Genomic DNA, 18875 nt, shown 5'->3' on the forward strand with positions numbered 1-18875 from the left:
CGGCAGGGAGAGCCAGCCTGCGTGCAGACGAGGCGCCGCCCGCCGCCAACGGCATCGCTCAGCGGAGCGCGGGGTGGGCAGCACCCCGCTGCCCCTGTGCCCGCCCCCCACCCTATCCTCACCAAGCCCCCCACCCAGAGTGGGTCCCCTCTGAGTCTAGCGCCGCTGCCCTCCCCAGGGCGGGTGGGATGCTGGATGGAAATACAGAACCCGAGGCCCCACCCGGGGCCCCACCTGATGCCCGACAAGCCAGCATCTGCACTTTCACAAGGCCCCAGGGACTCGGGGCCCTGGCAGTTTGGGAAGCTCCTCCAAGCTGCCCCGACCCTGCTCTGAATAAACGCCTTGCCTCCCTCCGACCGACCTGGGGCCTTGGGAGGGCTCATCCTCAGAGAGCAGCCCCGGACAAGGTTCACCTCCCGTGCATCCTTGCATCCCTCCTCAACTAGAAAGATGGGTGGTTAAATGTTTAAAAGAAAATCAACTTATTTTTAGCATTTTAAAACACACAGCCAGATGGATAGACACTCAGAGCTGACATTTGTTACATAAAAAGCACCACAGCGAGTCCCTGGTCCATCCCGGACCACCTTCGTCAGCCTCGCGAACACATCGAGCTCAGGGCTGCCCCGCGGCACCCCGGGACACTCAACCCTGCACTGGGGAGCCCAGGGACCCCCGCTGGCTGGTAGAGGACCCCAGGGCCTGCAGCCACTGTGTTTCTGCCTCCAAGGCCCCCACATTGTGGGGGAGGGGGTGAACTGCCACCAGCCTGGGCCTCACAGAGAGCTGCCCCCGCCCTGGCCAGCCGCGCTCCCCAGGGTCGGGAGGGAAGGGAGAGGCGCCTATTGTAAGTCAGGTCCACGCGTCGCTGGACGAGGACTCAGTGATGGGGCCAGACTGATGCTTCAGAACCACCGGGCCAGCCTCCATGCACTCAGCACGGCGCCCTCTGCTGCCCCCAGCTCTGGGCACACGGCAAGGAAGGGTCAGCACACACACCTTCAAGTCACCGAGTCATTCTTGGCAGGCGACTTGACCAACCACCCAGGAAGTCTGGGAAAATCAACTCAAGAGCCATGAGGAGCCTCTGCAGAAAACCACACTCGGGACAGACATCTTTGAAAGTTAAGTTTTCCTTCATACCAGCACCAACCAGTGTGGAACGTGACGGGTGCAAAGATCTTGTTCACAATTCAACAAAAACAGGCAATGAATGTGCCCGGTCTAAGCACGAACAGGGCTCGAGGGAGGAAAAGCCCGTCTCACTGTGTCCAGTGTGAGTCCAAAATGACCAAAAGTCGCAACGTAAAAGGTGAAGCCACAGAAGACTAGAAGAAAGAGCAGGTTTTTAAAACGAGCATCACGTACTGGTGTAACTGGACACAAAGGCAGAAAACCGCCAGGAAGGAGGGTCTTGATGAATCTGACCGCACAAAAATTAAGTGTGCATGTGGGAAAACACACACACACACACACACACACAAAGTAGCAGCACAGAAAGGTGAAGGACTGCCCCGGGGCCCTTCCATCCTGGGAGCCGTGAAAAGCACAGGGCAGCTCACGGGAGGCTCGGCACAGGGGTGCGCGTGGCGTGCAAAGTCGCTTCAGTCGTGTCCATGGCGACCCCATGGACTGCTGCCCGCCAGGCTCCTCTGTGCGTGGGATTCTCCAGGCAAGAATACTGGAGTGGGCTGCTTCCCAACCCAGGGATTGAACACGCGTCTCTTATCAGGGCAGGGCTAGGAGCTGGCGATTCAGGAAAGAACACAAACATGGAAAGAAAGAGATGCCCAACCTCAGCAGCAAGCAAAGCAGTAATACAGGCTTTCAGGTGGTCGAATAGTAAGCCGTCACCAACACGCAGAGGCAGAGAGGGTGGGACAGGAGGGCCCCCGCAGGCTCCGAGGGCAGGGCCTCCCTCCCCCCTTCCCCTCCCGCCCCCGTGTTCACCATATTCATGCTCCCTTCCCCAACACCAGTCTCCCCACCTCCTCATTTCTCCGGGCACCCCTCACCTGCCGCAGCCACACCCACTGGGTCACCACCGTGTAACACGCACCCGGGACAGCGGCGTGTCCCAGGACGGCTCGTCCCCAGGGAGCTGGCGGATGCAGCAAGCTGCCTTCAGTGTGCACTCCTGACTCAGCAATGTCATCCCAGGAATGTCCCCTGAGGAAACAATGTCGAGTGCACCACGATGACCAAGAAATAACACTCGCTGCTCAGTCCTTTACGTATTGCTGCCTGAGCTCCAGCATCCCCCAGCGACCCACCAACAAATCCACCCTGGACTTTGGGGCAGGGAGGCGCCCACAGTTTCTAAGAGCATCCTTTGAGTCTAGCTCACAGGACTAAGAACAGCCCTTGGAAATTCAGCTAACAAGGGGTCCTTTAGATCGACAAGACGTCACAACACCTCGCTGTGTAAAAACAGCAGGTTTAGACAAAACCATGAATGGGGTATGATCCCATTTCTGCACCGACCCACGCGTGAGTGCATTCTAGAGCAGGGCTGGGGCAGGCGTACACTCGGAGGCCTCTCTGGGCTAAAGTTACCGAAGCCTCGGTTTTCCTATTTAGAACAATTTTAGGAAAGTCTAAACTTTTCACAAATATACACACTTTAATTCCTCTATAATTTAAAAAAGGTTTTATAAGGTTCATAAAAGGTTATGAGACTCCAGGAGCCCCAAGTCCCACCTTACCGCCCACCCCACCCCGCACGCCAAGGACTGGCACTCTGCCGCCCCAGGGAAGCTTTATCCAGGCCTCTGGGTGAAGGCAAACCTCCCGGATGGCCGGATGTTCCCCACTTGCAACCTAATCTCAGGTTAGGCTTTAGAACAGCCAGACTGCCGAGAAGGGCAGGTGGCCCCCCTGACCCTGGGCTACTGGTCACCCAGCTGCTAGGGGAAGGTGCTGGAAGACTCCAGAAAAGAGGGATGAGGGCGTCTGACCAGCACATGGCAGGCTGGGCAGAGCAGCAGCCTGCAGGCCCCCAAGGTCCACCCCTGAATCAAGCGCTCCCGAAGCCACAAGGGCGGGGTGAGCGGAGGCGCGGGGCTGCGGGCAGAGGGGAAGGGCCGGGTGCGAGGAGGAGGCCCCAAGGACTCTGAACACGGCCCAGCACAGGCCGACCCCGGGCTCAGACACCTCGGGGACACGGGACCTTCAGGGCCCGACGCATCACAACTCAGCGTTTCAGTTGGCGTCTACCTGGCGCACCGTTAAACTGCTCCCTTATTTTCTTTTTTCTTTTTCTCTGCATACCAAATTTGATATACTAATTGGGTGTTTTAATCTAAAAAATTCATCAGAAGGTCTCATATCACCATGGCAACCGGGCAGTCCCAGTAAACGCAAGCCCTCAGCACGGCACCATTGCCTCTTTCGGCTCACCCGGCACGGGGCCGAGAAGTGTGGGACCTTGTCCGGGGAGGACAGCTGCCCGCCCTCATAGAAAGGTGGGGTGCATGCAGCCTCACCCTCCTGGAAGACCAGCCCTCCTCCTTTCCATAGCCTGCTCTTTCCACATAAGGAAACCCACAGCCTCCAGGCCCAGAGCTGCACACATTTTCTCTGCAAACACGTGCTATGGTCCCCGAGCCGTGTGCACCCTGACGGTGACACAGAAACAATGGAACCGAGACAGAGTGGCCGTCCACCAGGGCTGCATCCACGGCGACCAGACCCAGGGTCAGGCTTGGCCCTCTAATCTCACCAGACAAAGCTCAGCTAACTCTCCTCCTGAGGTGCTCAGTCTGGAGACCTGGCCCCCGAGCCCAGGGATGGTGAGTGGCTGACAGGCACGTGCACTGAAGAGTGAGCACCTGTTGCCGGAGCCAGCTCCCAGCTGCACGCGCCCGGGACAGCCGGCGCCTCTGCTGTCCTGCTTCAGGCGGACGGGGATGGCGGAGGGGGGAGAATGCGTGAAATAGTTCTCAAATCAGGTTCAAGAATCATAGATGGATTCTGAGCTCTTTTTGCCTCTTTAATGTTCCTTGGATTCTGAAACCTAATACTCTGAACAGGTAGTAAAATTTTACCATTCAAAGCTGGAGGCCGCCACTGGGCTACGTCGATGTCTCTCTGCCTACATTTTCCACCTTGGAGAGCAAAATGCAGAGACATGCGAGAGGGCCAGCTCTGGGCTGACACTGGCGAGTCCTGAAATCAGATGTATTTCTCAGACGTTTTCTGACCCTGCCCCTACAGCCAGAGCTAGATGCAGCCTGCTTCCTGACCCCGCCCTGACTCACTCCGGGCTTTCTACACTCAGGACGTGTGCGCTCAGACACACGCAGCGTATGAGACGCCCCCGGCAGTGAGCTGCGCCCCAAAGTTCAGAGCACAGAGTCAGGTCTCCCCAGAACACGCTGTGCGAGTGCGGTCGGTCCTGAAGGCCTCACCCCTTGACTCTGTCCAGACACCCAGGCCCGCTCCCCGCTGACCGTGACCGGGCCCATTGGAACCCAGCTTCCTCCAGACCTCCCCCACCCCACCGGGTCGCAGGCTCCCCTTCCCTCTGTGAGGACTGCCGCCAGGCTGCACATTCTCCAACACTGGCCTTAGGTCATAGTATTGTAATTTCCTATAATGCTTAAATTATTTATCAGAAATAAATAGCTTGGTCTCCTTGGCTAAGCTGTGCTCTAAAATTATAAAAGATCCATCCTACCCGCTGCAGGCTGCCTACAAATGAAAAATGCATATTTCGACTATTTTAAGAAAATGTCAAAAAAAATCAAATGTGTCATCTTATAGCATTGAACTTATCTGCATGACATCTGAGAGAAGAGCTGCATGCTTGCCTGTGGAAGTGTCATGGTGCTCAGGGGCAGGCACTGCCACCTCCCCCGGGGGGGGCTAAGGGAAAGGCCCTGTGCCCAGTAGGGCTCAGGGAGGCGTGCCCACAGGCCTGCCTCGGTCTCTTGCTTCCCACGGGCGCCCACCTCCAGGTCACTAGCCTTACCTGCAGGGGGAACTCAAGGCAAAGTAGTTCCCAAAAGAGAAGCTTTCTGCACAGAGGCAAGCCTCCGCTGCACATCTGAGTGCAAAGGTGGGCACGCCCGGAGCCACGCGGCTCGGTCGCCGGCCCTGAGAACTCCGAGGGCCGGGTCCCCGCGCCACCTGTGGTCGGGCGTCTCCCCTGGCGAACTGGGCACCCCTCAGGTGCAGAGGGGCAGCCGAGCGCGCGCACCGCACAGTAGAGCAAAACGCAGACACAGAGCCCTAGATGCAGTGGGGGCCACCGACCCTCACTCCCCGCGGCTGGAGGGCCTGCTTCGCCCGCCGCGCCGCGGCTGGACACGGGGGACGCGCGTGGGCACCGCAGGCACCGTCCGCGAGTTTCCTCGGAAACCGAGACGCCCCGGGACGCCTTCCCGCCCCGGGAACCTTGGTGCCCCGACGCACGGAAACCCTCCCGCAGCAGCCCCCCTGCGAGAGCGCGCGGGCCCCCCGGCGGGGCAGGCCCCAGTGCGCTCCCCAGGTCCCCGCCGCGCGGCCCTTCTCACCGTCCTCCTTGTCGTCAAACACCGGCCTCCGCGCGGCGGCCGCCGACATGGAGGACCCCATCCTCTTCTTCCACTTGCTCCACTGAAACAGGGGGCGCGGCTGCGCGCGGGCATCGCTGGAGTCCCGGGCTCGGGGCTGGCCGGCGGCGGGCGGCGGCGGGGCCGGGGGCGCGTCGGGGCCGGCGAGGCGCCCGCGGCCGAGGGGCGGCGAGCCGGGGGGCGCCGCGGCGCTGCTGCCCCTGCGCTCGGCGCCGCTCCTCATGGCCGGGCCGGAGTGCGCACCGCGGCCGGAGTCCGGGGCATGGCCCGCCCAGCGGGCGGGGAGCGGGAGCGGGAACGACAGGCAGCGCCGGCCTTGCGCCCCGAGCTCGGCGCTCCCGGGTCCCGGCAGCCCGGTCAGCTCCACCGACTGCGAGGGCCGGGGGCGGGGCCGGGGCTGGGCCGGCAGGCAGGAGCCGGGGCGGAGCTACCGCGGGGTGGGGCTACCGCGGGGGCGGAGCCGGAAGGCAGGATCTGGGGCGGAGCGAGGGCCGGGGGCGGGGCCGGTAGGCAGGAACCGGGGCGGAGCTATCTCGGGGCGGAGCTAGCGCGGGGCGGGGCGTGGGGCGGGGCGTGGGGCGGGGCGTGGGGCGGGGCGTGGGGCGGGGCGTGGCGGGCATGGGGCTGGCATGGGGCGGGGCGGGGCGGGCATGGGGCGGGGCGGGGCGGGCATGGGGCGGGGCGGGGCGGGCATGGGGCGGGCATGGGGCGGGCATGGGGCGGGCATGGGGCGGGCATGGGGCGGGCATGGGGCGGGGTGGGCGGGGCCTGAGCGAGAGCCCACCAGCTGCCCTGGGTACCCACCGCCCACCACGCAGGGGTCGGTGCCGCGCACACTGCCGCGGCGGCACAGACAGGAGACAAGAAAGGGGTCCCTCTGGCCTTGGTGGATAAAGGCGGCCCGCGAGCCGCTTCCGCCCGACCCGGGGCGCCTTAAATCTCATTCTGCGGTTCTGAATTGGGCGAGGCCGCGCACGGGACCCGCGAAGGGGCAGCGGGAAACGGCTGTGCGGAGGCCAAGGCCAGATCACCGCCTTGAGGCCCCGCGTCCGGGGCCGATTCAGCGCTGCGGCTGCACCAGGGCCGCAGGGAAAGAGGGGCGCGGCGGGGGCGGGCCCGGGGCGAGAGCCCCTCCCCGCGCGGCCGGCCTGGACCCCGCGGAGAGCTCGCGCGCACACGCACGCACCGGCGCGCTCGGGGTCATGGCGACACTGAGCACCTGCGCCCGCGCCCTCGGGTCCCCTGGTTGGGTCGCTGTGGTTGGGTCTCCGGTCGGGCTCTCAGCGCGGCCGGCCGGGCACGGGTCGGGTCGAGGAGTTCCCGGAGCATGTCTGCGCCTCGGGCCGGCCCGGGAGCCGTGTGTGGCGTATTGCGCGAGCAGCAGGGGTGTCGAGGCTCGGTTTGACCACCCCGCCCCCCCCCCGCCCCCCCCATCGCAGGGCCAGGAGAGACTTCGCCGGTAAAGCACAGCGGACGGCCTACGAGACGGCTCCTGGTGCGGCCCAGCCCTGCATGCCTGACACTTGGTCACTGAGGGCTTGCTTTTGTTGAGTTCTCTGACTTTGACTTTTGGAAGCCTTCGCCTCCTTAGGTTCCTGCCTCAGGAAGTCCCGAAGGGGCCTCTGCTGCCCCTGGATGAGGGCAGACCACCTACCCGATCTGCAAGCCCGGACACGGGGACCTGCGAATCTCCTTCCCCACCCCCCCCCCCCCACCCCCGGCCCCGACAGGTTGTGTCTCAGCCTTGGCTGTTCTTCCCTCTGCGGTAGGACTAGGCCTGTCCCCGACTCCACCTTTGACATTCGGTGAAGCCCCTTGACCAGTGTGGGCTGCTTGACCAACACAAGGTGAGCAGAGGTGATCTGGGTCATTTCTGAGCCACACATTAGGACCAGTGTCCAGACTGGCCACACATGCCCCCTTGGCTCAGGAGTCCAGATCACTGGGGGACCACCTTCCAACCAGCAGTGGATGAGCAGAACCAGGGAGAACTTGGCCCCTGTGGGAAGCCACTGAGGTTTGGGGGTGCACTTGCCACAGCACAACGTGGCGGGGTGTCCTACCTCGAGTTCAACCCCAGGGAGGCGAGTTCCCTGGGCTCCGGCCTCGGCCTCCTTCCATGGAGCTGCCCCAGCTCCCTGAACACAGCCCCTCTGACAAGCCCTGTCTCCCAGTGGGCGTGTTGAAGGCTCTCAGCTCAGCACCTGGACAGACTGTGGGCTCTGTAGACATCCTCCCCAGGCAGCAGCAAGCGCAAGAATGTTTCTGAAAGGCGGGGTGCCACCGCAGGCAGGCTGAGAGCACGGGGTGCAGAGTGGGCAGGAGGCAGAGGAAAGGTGGGTGCGAGCGGCTCACCGGAGAGCAGGTCAGGCTGCTTCCTGGGGCCTGGGAGGGACTTGCCTGTGAACGTAGGTGGGGGGGCAGTAGAGCATTCCTGTGCCCAGGGGTGCCCATGCTGAACAGGAAGGTGGGCGGGGTGAGGACAGGGCCCTCTCCATGCTGTGCCAGTGACAAGAGATTATGGGTGGCGCAGCCACCAGAGAAACGTGTCCCTGTCAGCCCGCCTGTGGAGCACCCGCACGGGACCCTGGGCAGCGTGTGGTCACGGGACCACCGCAGCTGGGATGGCCCCCAGGGGTCCCAGCTGGTGACCTAGTGAAGGCCTGGGGCCCAGGAGCTGTGAGGACACTGCCCCTGAGATTGAAAGTGGCCAGTGTCTCTGGGGGACGGCTGGGGCCCGCTTAAACCGGCCTCTGCAGAGCAGCGGAAGTCTGATTTATACTCTAGGCTCAGCTCCTGAAACCTTAGCATAAATGTGCATCAGCCTATAACTCATCCAGAAAGCTGTGCTTCCTGAGAGGGTGTGGCTGTTAGCAGTCTCCAGTTCTCATGTGTACCTTGGATTATGGCCTCATTCTGAAATTAACACACTGCCTGAACCTTTGTAAATAGTCCCTGTTATTAAACTCCCCTCAGATTGCTCAATTTGAATGCACTGTTTCCTGCTGGGAAACATACCAGAACAGACCCTAGGAAACAGGAAACAAGCTCAAACAGGATTCCAATCGGAGTTGCTCACATATGTGGGGAATCCATGAGTCCCCTTCGCAGCAGGAAGTAGAAAACCAGGTCATCCTGACCACAGGGCCATCAGACTGAGCCCTGGTGGGACACAGGACAAAGGCCACGTGGAAGCAAGGATGTAGGGACCGAGTGCTGGGTGACTGGGTTGCCTGGTGACAGTACTGACTCTCGAGGTCATAGGGCTGCGCGGCTTCTGTGGCTCAGAGAGCAAGAACCAGGAGAGGAAAACGCACCGCGGAGAACAGGAGCCCCACAGCCGCTGGGAGGAGGCCTTCCCCGCTGTTGTCATGGTACCAGGCATCAGCACAGTCAGCGCTTAACCTCGTCAGACACCCAGTGTACCAGCTGCCGGGACAAAGGACTACAGACTCGTGGGCGAAGACAGCACAAAGGTGTTTTCTCCGGTGCTGGAGCCCAGAAGCCAGAAATCAAGGCAGTCCCCTCTGGAGGTCCTGAGGCGTCTCTCCCAGCTCCTGGCGGCTCCTGGCGGCTCTTGGCGTCTCACTGTCGGCAGAGGCATCACTGCAAGCTCCGCCTCCATCATCATGCCACCTTTCCATCTGTCTTCTCCCCTTTTCTTCCCTTACAAGGACATCTGTGGGACTTCCCTGGTGGTCCAGGGGCTAAGTCTCAATGCAGAGGGCCCAGGTTCAATCCCTGGTCGGGAGACTGGACCCCACATGTCGCAACTAGAGACCCAGCTGCTGCTGCTGCTGCTGCTGCTGCTGCCAAGTCGCTTCGGTCGACTCCTTATGTCACAGAGCACAGGCTCTGGGTGCACGGCTCAGTGCTCGCAGCACACACGCTCACTGCTTGCGGCTTGCCGGCTTTAGGGCTCACGAGCTGCAGTGCGTGGGCTCAGTGCTCGCAGCACACACGCTCACTGCTTGCGGCTTGCCAGCTCTAGAGCGTTGCAGTGCATGGGCTCAGCTGCTCGGAGGCATGTGGAATCGTCCCCCACCAGGGACAGAACCTGCGCCCCCCGCATTGGCAGGTGGATTATCCACAAGGGCTTCCCTGTGGCTCAGCTGGTGAAGAATCCGCCTGCAACATGGGAGACCTGGGTTCGATCCCTGAGTTGGGAAGATCCCCTGGAGAAGGGAAAGGCTACCCACTCCAGCATTCTGGCCTGGAGAATTCCATGGGGAATAATATAGTCCATGGGGTCCCAAAGAGTCGGACACAAATGAGCACCTTGCGCTTTGCACACTTATCCACCAGGCCATCAAGGAAGTCCTCTTTTTATGTCTTTATTGGCCATTTTTCCCCTCTACTGGGAGTTGTTGGTTCATATATTTTGCCTGTTAAATCTAAATATACCTATCTTAATCTTTTAAATTTTTCATTATAATTCTTTATGTATTCTGCATATATATTAGATTATATATTGGGGAACTAATTTTTATTTGATAAAAGAATTGGCAATATCTTCTCCTGTTTGAAGCTCAATTTTGAATTTTCCTCATGGTGTCTTTTAGACAAACGAGTACTTTTAATGTAGTGAATTTATAAATATTTGTTTTCATGGTTACTGCATTTATATACTATTTCAGAAATCCTTTCTGAGCCTAAGAGCAAAGTTCACCCATATTTTAAGAATGCACAGAATAAACTCTAGTAGTGACACGCAGCATGCACCTGGAAAATTTCCCTCACTCTGGTGTTTGTGGAAGGGTTGGTCTGAATGACGTCGCCTGCTATGATCACAGAGAAACCCAAAGCCACCTTTTGTTAAAGCCCATGTGAGACTCTTCACAGCTCTAGTACTGACGCTTTCGGTAGCCTGCTCAGCGTCCGGTCAGCCCTTTCCTCACGTCTGACAGGTGCTGAGCTGGCTCTGTGATGGGTCGGCAGGCTGGGCTGAACTACTTCTCCAGAATTCCTTTTCCGGCAGGTTTCCTAACTTGGCTCTTGGCATGAGATTCGGGAGGTAGCAAGGGGGCATGCGTCGGACATGACTCAGCGACTGAACAGCAACAACCGGGAGCACGAGGTAGCAGCCTGACTGTTCCGACACTTGGAGCGTCAGGGCAGGGGCCCAGGTGTGGCTGCGGCCGCGCACGATGCCCTTTCTCTGCCGGCTCACCTCCCTGGCGGGAGGCAGGTGTGCGGCTGAGTCACCTCTCAAGTCATCCTTTTGCTTCTCCAGCTCCCGGGCCAGAAGTGTGTGCAGCTTCCTGACATGGGTGCCAACTTCTGCAGGACACCCAGGGGTCACGTCCCTCCTCGTGAGTTCCAGCTTGGGCTCGCTGGTCCCCGCTCCGGCTCCACCTTCCCTTCCTGACTACCTGCTCCGCACACTTTAGGCTGCAGCGTCAGGCAGGGGCGCGGCAGCTTCCTGAGACCCCTCCCAGCAGCCCCGCGACTGCAGAGCTCAGCTCCCTTAATGGCGTCACCCCTGGTGGCCCTGCGCCGAGCGGGCACAGGTACCAGGCGCGCAGACCCTAGGGACGGAGGCCCAGCCCCGAGACAAACCCTCATGGGCTTCATTTCCCTCCTGGTGACGGGTCTAGGTGTCCGAAGCCATTCCAGTCGGATCTTAGGGACAGTTCCTGGGGGGGTGGGGGCGCGGGGGGCTCCCTTGTCCCCCTGGGAGCTGGGTGTCGGGCTGATGTCTGCGGCCGGGGCCGCCATCGTGTGACCCCAGGAGGGAGGACGTCTGCCTGCTGCAGGCGGGGAGGTAAAGAGCAGGGGGCGCCGGGGGCTCCACCTGGAAAGCAAGCCTTCTCGTGCGCGCGATCGGCGGCTCCCCGCGGCCCCTTCCCTCCCGCAGCAAGACGCTCTGGGCCTCGGCGCCCTTGTCCCCACTGTCGGGAACGCTCCACCTCCGTCGGTGTCACCGACCGCCGAGTAGAGCAGGGTGCCGGCGGCGGGCTCGGCGAGTCCTTGCGTCCAGACCCGCGCCCGCGCGCAGGCGCAGCATCGTCCCCAAGTGCCCTCCGCGTGGTTTGGCGCCCGCGGGCCGCCGTACGGCAGGGCGTCTCCATGACGACCGCGTGCGCCCGCTGCCTCCGTACCGCCGCGTCTCCATGGCGACCGCGTGCGCCAGCCGCCTCCTTTGTTCCGCTGCGCCCTCCGCGCCCCCGGAGGGCGGGTGAGCACGGGCTGTGGGCCGGCACGGGGACCCATCGGGAGAGGCTGGAGGCCCCGGGTGATGGGAGGTGGGGCGCACTGGAGACTCAGGCACCGCGCGCTTGCGGGGCCCGGAGCGCCGCCTCCATGCCCCCGCGCGGCCCGCCCTGCCCGGGCGGGGACCTATCGGGAGAGGCCAGGGGCGCCGGGTAATGGGAAGTGGAGCCCGGAGCGCGGCCCGCGCTGTGGGGACGCGGCCTTCCAGCCCCTGCGCGGCCCGCCCCCGCCCCGCGGCTCGCAGTCCTGAGACCTCCTGGTTCAGAGGTTTGCAGAGGTTGCAGCCTGCACTCCCCGGAGTCACAGAAAAGGACCCACTGGGAGTCCCAGGGGGCGCGGGCCTCGCAATCCCCGCCCCTGAAATGGAGGGACAGACACACAGCAGACACGTGAGCTGGCAACACCCCCGCTGAGCGAAACGCTGATGGGAAGGACCCAGACCTGCAAATAAGAAAGGGCGAGCTCAGGGCTCCCTCCGCGCTCAGGGGAGGGAGATGCCCGCTTGTGGATTTAGAACCGTTCTGATTCGGCCATTCCTCCTTTGCATTTTCCAGGAATTAAAAGTTAAGTCTGGAACTCCGAGGTGCAGAGGGAGGAGCGGAGCAGTTTAATCTGAACCTCTTGCAGCCCACTTTGTCGTACCAAAGTCCAGTTTATGGTCTGTTTATGACGCGCAGGTTTTCGTAAGCTGGCACAGTCACTGCAGGCCTGCCGAGCCGCCGGAAGGTGTGACTGTGCCGCCTACCCATTGTTGATGTGTCGCCCCGCCCCGCCCCCCATCTCCAGGTGACTCCACACCCAGGATGCGCGGTGGTCCCCAGAGGAGTGCTTCCTCCCGGCCGACTGATGGAGGGGAGCGGTTCCCTCTCCGTTCCCTGCGGGGCTCGTGACCGGGAGAGCCCCGCTGGCCAGGCGGGGAGCAAGCCTGCTTCTGCCTCCAGAGACGTTCACCAGGGGGTCCTCTTCTCCTCCTCCGCGACTTTAGACTTGAGTCAAAGTGGCCTTCACCATTTGGGGGAGATCTTTAAAGTCCCCAACCTGAGAGTAAGTGGGTCAGCTTCCGGGCTTGGTGCACGCATGCCATGTAGATGTGAATGAAGGCTTTGCTCACTCGTAGATTTCTTTTTAGAGAGAAATTATAGAATGAGGTGGATTGGAAGAGGGTTAGCTTGGGGTTTCATGTGCTGCTCACTGCAAAATGAGAAATTCCAGCAGGGGACCAGGCAGACGCTAATGTCCCCTCCTCGGAAATATCTTAAATGAAAAGCCCATGGTGGGTGGAAACTGTTGCTGAAAACACGCTTGGTCTCTTAATCAAAACTCGGCACCCCTGAGAGACTTCCCTGTGGTCCAGTGGTTAAGCCTCTGCCTTCCTGTGCAGGGGGTGTGCGTCTGATCCCTGGTCCGGAGCTGAGATTCCACATGCCTCTCAGACAAAAAACCAAAACAAAAAACAGAAGCAGTGTTGTAACAAAAACAATAAAGAGTAAAAAATCGTCCATTAAAAAAAAAAAAACTAAAAAAACAAAACCCACAATACCCCTTAAAAACTTCAGCAAAACTTCCTCACCCCACAGCGCTGCCCAGGCCGCGTGCTTGACTCCTACGGGCCCGGTGCCTTCATGGGATCTGGCTCTTGCCTACTTGAGATCCAGCAGGTCTGTCTCCTCCGCTGAGTTCTACAACAAAGTTCGCTCTGCACAGCTTGACCGAGACTGTCCAGGGTCAGCCGTTCTCTCACTGCCCAGTAGTCGGGCAGCTTCCTTGAACCTCACCTTGTCTTCACGGTTTATCAGGAGGATTAAATGACCAGCATATAAAGCAGTGTCCACGCAGGACACACACCCACGTGTTGCACTGTTAGCCTGCTGATTGAGAGTTTTCAGAGCTTTTATTAGGTTGGCCGAAAAGCTTCTTCGATGTTTAAGTAAAAGACAGTTTCCATTTTCCCCAAGAACTTGACTGAACTACGTATTCGTTGGTTTGTTCCATTACCTTCTGCCATTTCCCAGGCAACTTCATAATTCCATCTTCCCAAAGCGTGTTGGCTTTTTGAGCAAGGAACTGCTCCAAGTGCCTTTTACAGTCTTCCAGGGAATTGAAATTTTTCCATTAAGAGAATTTTGTAAAGACTGAAACGAATGAACATCCGGAAGTGCAGAGTCTGCTGGATACAGAGGATGAGTCAGAGCGTCCCTGCCGAGCTGGAACAGTTTGCCTGGTCACCAAAGAGGCACGCAGTCTTGCGTTATCCTGATGGGAGGGTTTTTTTAATCTGTTGATTAGTTCCGGACATTTTTTGTGGCCTGCTGCTTTCAGTTGGTCTCACTGGGAGCAGTACTTGTTGGACCTAATCGTGTGGTTTTCCAGAAGGAGCTCAGAGGACTCCCTTCCAACCCCACCCCATACATCACCTCAGCTTTGCATGAAGACCAGCCTTTGGTGTGGTTGGTGGTGGCTCATTTCGCTTGCTCTGTGATCTCTTCTGTTCCACACTTTTGTACAGTATCCATTTTTCCTTGCCTAGTGTTTTAAAAATGGAACATTTTTGTTATGTTTAAGTAGAGAATCACATGTGGAAATAAGGTACAGAAGGTTTTTTCCGCTAAACTTACGTGGAGCCCAGCTATCACAGCAATGAACATGATCAGGCTGGTGCGAATGATTTTCAGTCCTCGCTCGGAGCATTTTGAGCATGGCCACTGTCTCCCGTGTGGCCGTGTGGAGTAAGGTTGATTGTTCTCAATGTCTCGGTTTGATGGCTGTGAACTCCCAGTAAGTAGTCTGCTGAGCCGCGGAGCATCATCCAGTGAGAAATCTCCAGCATGAAACTTCACAAACCACTTTTGACACTTTTGATCAGTCACAGCACCTTGTCCATACTGGCACAAGTCTTTTTTGTATTTCGGTCTCATTCTTAACTTTCTCGAAATAATAAAGCTTCTGTGTGTGCATGCTCAGTCAATAAGATGCTGAAAATGTTGCTTTTTTTCTTCCATCTTCAGCTTTTAAATGGCTGCACAGAAATTCACCGATTTTGATGTTTTTTTTAGTGTATACCGATATGACAGCTGTCACGATGTAACAAAATTGTTTCCAATGAAGTTAAAGACGAGAGCTACTAGAACCATCATATGCAAAGAGATGAACGGACTTCTTGGCCACCCCATACTTGTGGCTGTGTGCTCAGACTGAGCGGCTGCTCGCTTCCCTAACCCTGGTTGTGCTCCGTACCCTGTCTTCGCGGTCAGGCCAGCGCTGGTTTTGCTGTTGCCTTAGCACTGCCCTCCACGAGTGAAGTCCTGTGTCTTCCTGTAATACACCACTTTTAATGAAGCAAACGCTCTCAGTTCTGAACGAGGAGCCCAGCGGTGTAGAAACTCATGGTGCCTTCACTCGTAAAAGAAGGAGGAAGCCTTCTTTAGTCTGAATGAAGGGACTTTATTTGTGCCTCTCAGAATACAGAGGTGTCAACCTTATCACCGTGGCAGCAAACCCCCGAGTGAGGTGACCACTCCGTGCTGTGGCCCTTCAGTGGTTACAGTTGCGTTTTGCAGCCATAGCAACACCCTCCATAGACTCCAGTCACACCCGCAGAGACCCTCACAGTCAGGGGACACGGACCCCCTCCCCAGCCTCCCAGCCCTCACGAGGCCTCATGGCAGGCAGGGTGGGCTCGTGTGATGCACTCAGCCCAGCCCTGGGGGGCAAGGCAGGGGCCGGCGTGGCATGTCTCTGCAGTCTCCTCTTCTGGCGTTGACAAAGATCCACGGCTTCAGTGCTGAGCCTGGGAGACAGTGCGCCTAAAGCTGCCCGGGGCCTGGGCCGGGAGGGCCCAGAGCGACGGCGGCCACAAGCCGAGTCCGGTCACCATGCATTCCCCTGGCTGCGGGGAGCAATGTGGCCGCGTGTGAGCTGACTCGGGATTGTGTTTTCAGCATGTCTGTGGTTTCTCAACGGCGTGTCTCAAGCATCTGCCGTGCGCCTGACGGGACTTGGAAGGTGGCATTGACGAACGGCGGAGCTGGGAGCCGAGACCCTGGTTGGTGGTGGAGAAGTGCCTGCCGTGTGCCCTGGGCTGTAACGGCGAGGCAGTGCCTCGTTCCCCCCGGGCGTGCGCCCCGTCACAGGCCAGGCCCGGAGCACAGAGGGGCTCAGGAACCTGCTCCAGGGCACACGGCTTACGGGTGTTTCGTAATCGAGATTTGAACCCAGGGAGCCTGGTTTTCCAGCCAGTGTCCTTAAGTTCTCCACTCTGCTAACCTGGTAAATAGAAATATATAGATGCATATATGTGTGACTCAGGAAGATCCCCTGGAGACAGGAGTGACAACCCACTTGAGTATCCTTGCCTGGAGAATCCCGTGGAGAGAGGAGCCTGGTGGGCTGCAGTGCATGGGGACGCAGAGAGTCAGACCCGTGCGGCTGAGCAACAGGCTTTCACGTGTGTCAGAAGGCAGATCCACGCGGCGCGCAGCAGCAGCGGGGGAGGGGGTTTCTGTGTCGCCCTCAGCCCGGCGGCTCTGACGGCAGCGTCGCGCCGGCACACGCCGCTCGGCGCATGACGGTGCTGCCCTGCCTGGCGTACGGTGGTGGCTAAGGGTCCACTGGGTGGAGGCCAGACTTCCTGACGTGACCGTTACCGGCTCACTGGGTGTGGCCCTTTTCACCACCAGGGACTGAACCTGAGGGCCCTGCATTCAGAGCAGATGCTCAGCCCCTGGACCACCAGGGAGGCCCCCAGGCCTCGCGTTTCTGCTGCTGGTGTTCCCCGTTTCGACGATTTCTGGAGAAACATTCGGGTTTTCTTTTAACTCGCTATGTGTGATTACAGTCACCAGTGGAAATGTTCTGAGGATATATCATGTTTTAGAATTTAGTCGGTTGACAAAACATTCTTCTTCCCCCCCCACCCCCCCGCCCCGGAAGCAATTGCACCTTCAGCGAAATGCCCTGAGCACGATTCCTAAAGACTTCTTCCAGCTGCTGCCCAACCTCTCATGGCTGGACCTGCGATTCAACAGGATCACCGCGCTGCCCTCTGGGATTGGCTGTCACAAGTGAGTAGCTTGTCTGTCTGACCAAGCGAGGAGGTCGTCGTCTCTTTAAAGTGCCTGTCTTTGGCTGCCTCACTCTCCCCGACTCCTCCCATGAATTTCGACTTTAGAACAGAAGCGTGTAGTGGGGTCTTCAAAGCCGCTGAGAGGTGTGGTGGCTGCAGGTACCAAAAGCACATGTGTGGTTGGTTTCGTCACTAAGCTGTCTGTGCCCGAGTCTTTGCAACCCCATGGACTATAGCCCGCCAGGCTCCTCTGTCCGTGGGATTCTCCAGGCAAGAATGCTGGAGTGGGTGGCCGTTCCCTTCTCCAGGGGATCTTCCTGACCCAGGTCTCCTGCATTGCAGGCGGATTGTTTACCGACTGGGCTACGTGAGGGAAGCCCAAAAGCACATACGTGATCATTGCTTGCGGCACTTGGTGCCTCGGAACACGCCGGCGCCACAGCGCCTCGGCTGATGGTGCACGCAGCTTTCCCGACAAGCAGGTTCCGTCTCTGCCTCCCGTCAGAAATAGTAATACTTCTGACGCGTGCAGACCAGCGGCCTCGTTCCCGAGGGCCCATTTGTGATTAAGCTGGCTCCCGGTAGACAAAGAGACGCTCTTCCCATCTGGGGAAACCGGAAACCCTGGAGCACGCTCTGCAGTGTCCTGCTGAGTTCCTGCCACCCAGATGCCAGGTGTCTCCTAGCATCCCCCTTCTAGAACCGAGGCCAAACTGCCTACCCCCATGAGCCCCCCAGCAGCCACAGGTCAGCCGGGTTTCACCCCCCAGAGCCGATGCTTCCCTCAGGCGCCTTGGCCCCAGGCTCAGTCCTTCTATGGCAGGCTCTCAACCTTTAGGAAACCTCATGATTTGAATTTCAGACCCTCCTGCTGTGTCAGTGTGTCCGTGGCGGAGGGGACATCAACTGCAAGGGCGCTGAGGTGGGCCTGTCCCTGGGGACAGAGCAGAGGAGGGGAGGTGGCAGGCAGGGCCTGGAAAGGGAGTTGCTGAGCTCGTAGGACAATTTCTAGTTTGAATTTCATCGTGGAAGAGACAGGAAGTCACAGAGGTTTGCAGGGAGGGGGTAGTCCTGAGGCCCTGCAGCTGTCCATGCGGGAGAGCCAATGGCATTCAGGTCGGATGGAGGGCGTGGGAGGGAGAGAGGGGCCCGAGGGTGACCCGCTGCCCACAGGAGTCTTCTCAGCCCCCGTGAAACGCAGAGAAGGGGCTGTAGAAGGCCCTTCAGTCGCCTGGGCGGCTGCACACGGGTTTTAAAAGTATTTCACAGAAGTGAGTGTTGCGTTGCGTGTAACAGGGAGAGACGCCCCCACGGATCTCCCGGCCTGCTGCAGCTCCGCAGGAAAGCAGCTCCTTTCTGTTGGCAGCGGGCATCTCGGGCACCAGGGCGGGGCGCCCAGGCCGTCTCCCCTAGCTCCTGGGTCTGCAGGGCGTCGTGCCCCTGGGCCTGGAGCGGTGTGACAAGCGGCTCTGTCCACTCCGCTTTCTCACGGTCCAGTGGCCTCAGCGTCCCCGAGTGGCTTTTGGAAGCTCCGCTCGTCACAGGGCCCTTGGCCGCTGTGCTGAGACCAGTTTGGTGCTCTTGGCCCGCCACTGACTTAGCAGTGGCACCCTCGCTCCTCAGAGGGTGAAAATGAACCAGCGCTGCCCCTCCTCAGCCCTGCTCTTCCTTCTGAAGCAAATACACGGCCTCAAACTTGAGAATTCTTTGATTTTGCCGCTGAAAGCCAGCTGCTGAATGTTGTCTAAGATATAATTTCGCCTGTGGTTTATAACCCATTATGTCATTAAAATTAGATCAGCATGCTGAAGAGCCGAAAACATGTTCATTAGAAATTTTAAGTAATTACGGGCTTATTAAAAGCCTTAAGCTTTCCAAAAAGCCTAATCAAAACAGCACCAGGGTCAATGTTCTCCCTGCCGTGTCGTGGCTGTGTGAGCCACTAGCAGGGCGGGACTTGAAGTGTCCAGCAGCGTGTGTGATGGGGCGAGCAGGTGTTTGGCAGCATCTGGAGATCCCGAGGTTGTCACGCTTGGGGAGGG

General features: G+C 59.2%; 2 protein-coding genes across 20 annotated transcripts in view; one reads left to right on the top strand and one right to left on the bottom strand.

The window, feature by feature from the left end:
• STK32C (serine/threonine kinase 32C) overlaps positions 1-7917 on the bottom strand; it is a 72728-nt gene extending 64811 nt beyond the window's left edge. For 5 of the 7 annotated variants that reach the window (XR_003586582.2, XR_009598074.1, XR_009598073.1 and 2 more), the window contains exon 1: positions 5520-5679. Coding sequence is in view for 3 of the 7 variants with exons in the window: in XM_060404861.1 (XP_060260844.1) it covers positions 5520-5580 (61 nt within the window). In the remaining 4 variants the exon portion in view is untranslated. Of the gene's footprint in view, positions 1-5519; positions 5933-7621 lie in introns of those variants that run through there. The other 2 variants (XM_042238911.2, XM_027960323.2) reach the window with 2 other exon arrangements.
• A 2696-nt stretch (positions 7918-10613) lies between these two features.
• LRRC27 (leucine rich repeat containing 27) overlaps positions 10614-18875 on the top strand; it is a 31765-nt gene continuing 23503 nt past the window's right edge. For 7 of the 13 annotated variants that reach the window (XR_009598071.1, XR_009598072.1, XM_042238901.2 and 4 more), the window contains exons 1-3: positions 11650-12160; positions 12558-12815; positions 16701-16831. Coding sequence is in view for 8 of the 13 variants with exons in the window: in XM_042238901.2 (XP_042094835.1) it covers positions 11927-12160; positions 12558-12815; positions 16701-16831 (623 nt within the window). In the remaining 5 variants the exon portion in view is untranslated. The other 6 variants (XM_042238903.2, XM_042238905.2, XM_042238906.2 and 3 more) reach the window with 5 other exon arrangements.

This window comes from Ovis aries, chromosome 22 (genome assembly GCF_016772045.2).
Source record: "Ovis aries strain OAR_USU_Benz2616 breed Rambouillet chromosome 22, ARS-UI_Ramb_v3.0, whole genome shotgun sequence".
NCBI classification, from domain to species: domain Eukaryota; kingdom Metazoa; phylum Chordata; class Mammalia; order Artiodactyla; family Bovidae; genus Ovis; species Ovis aries.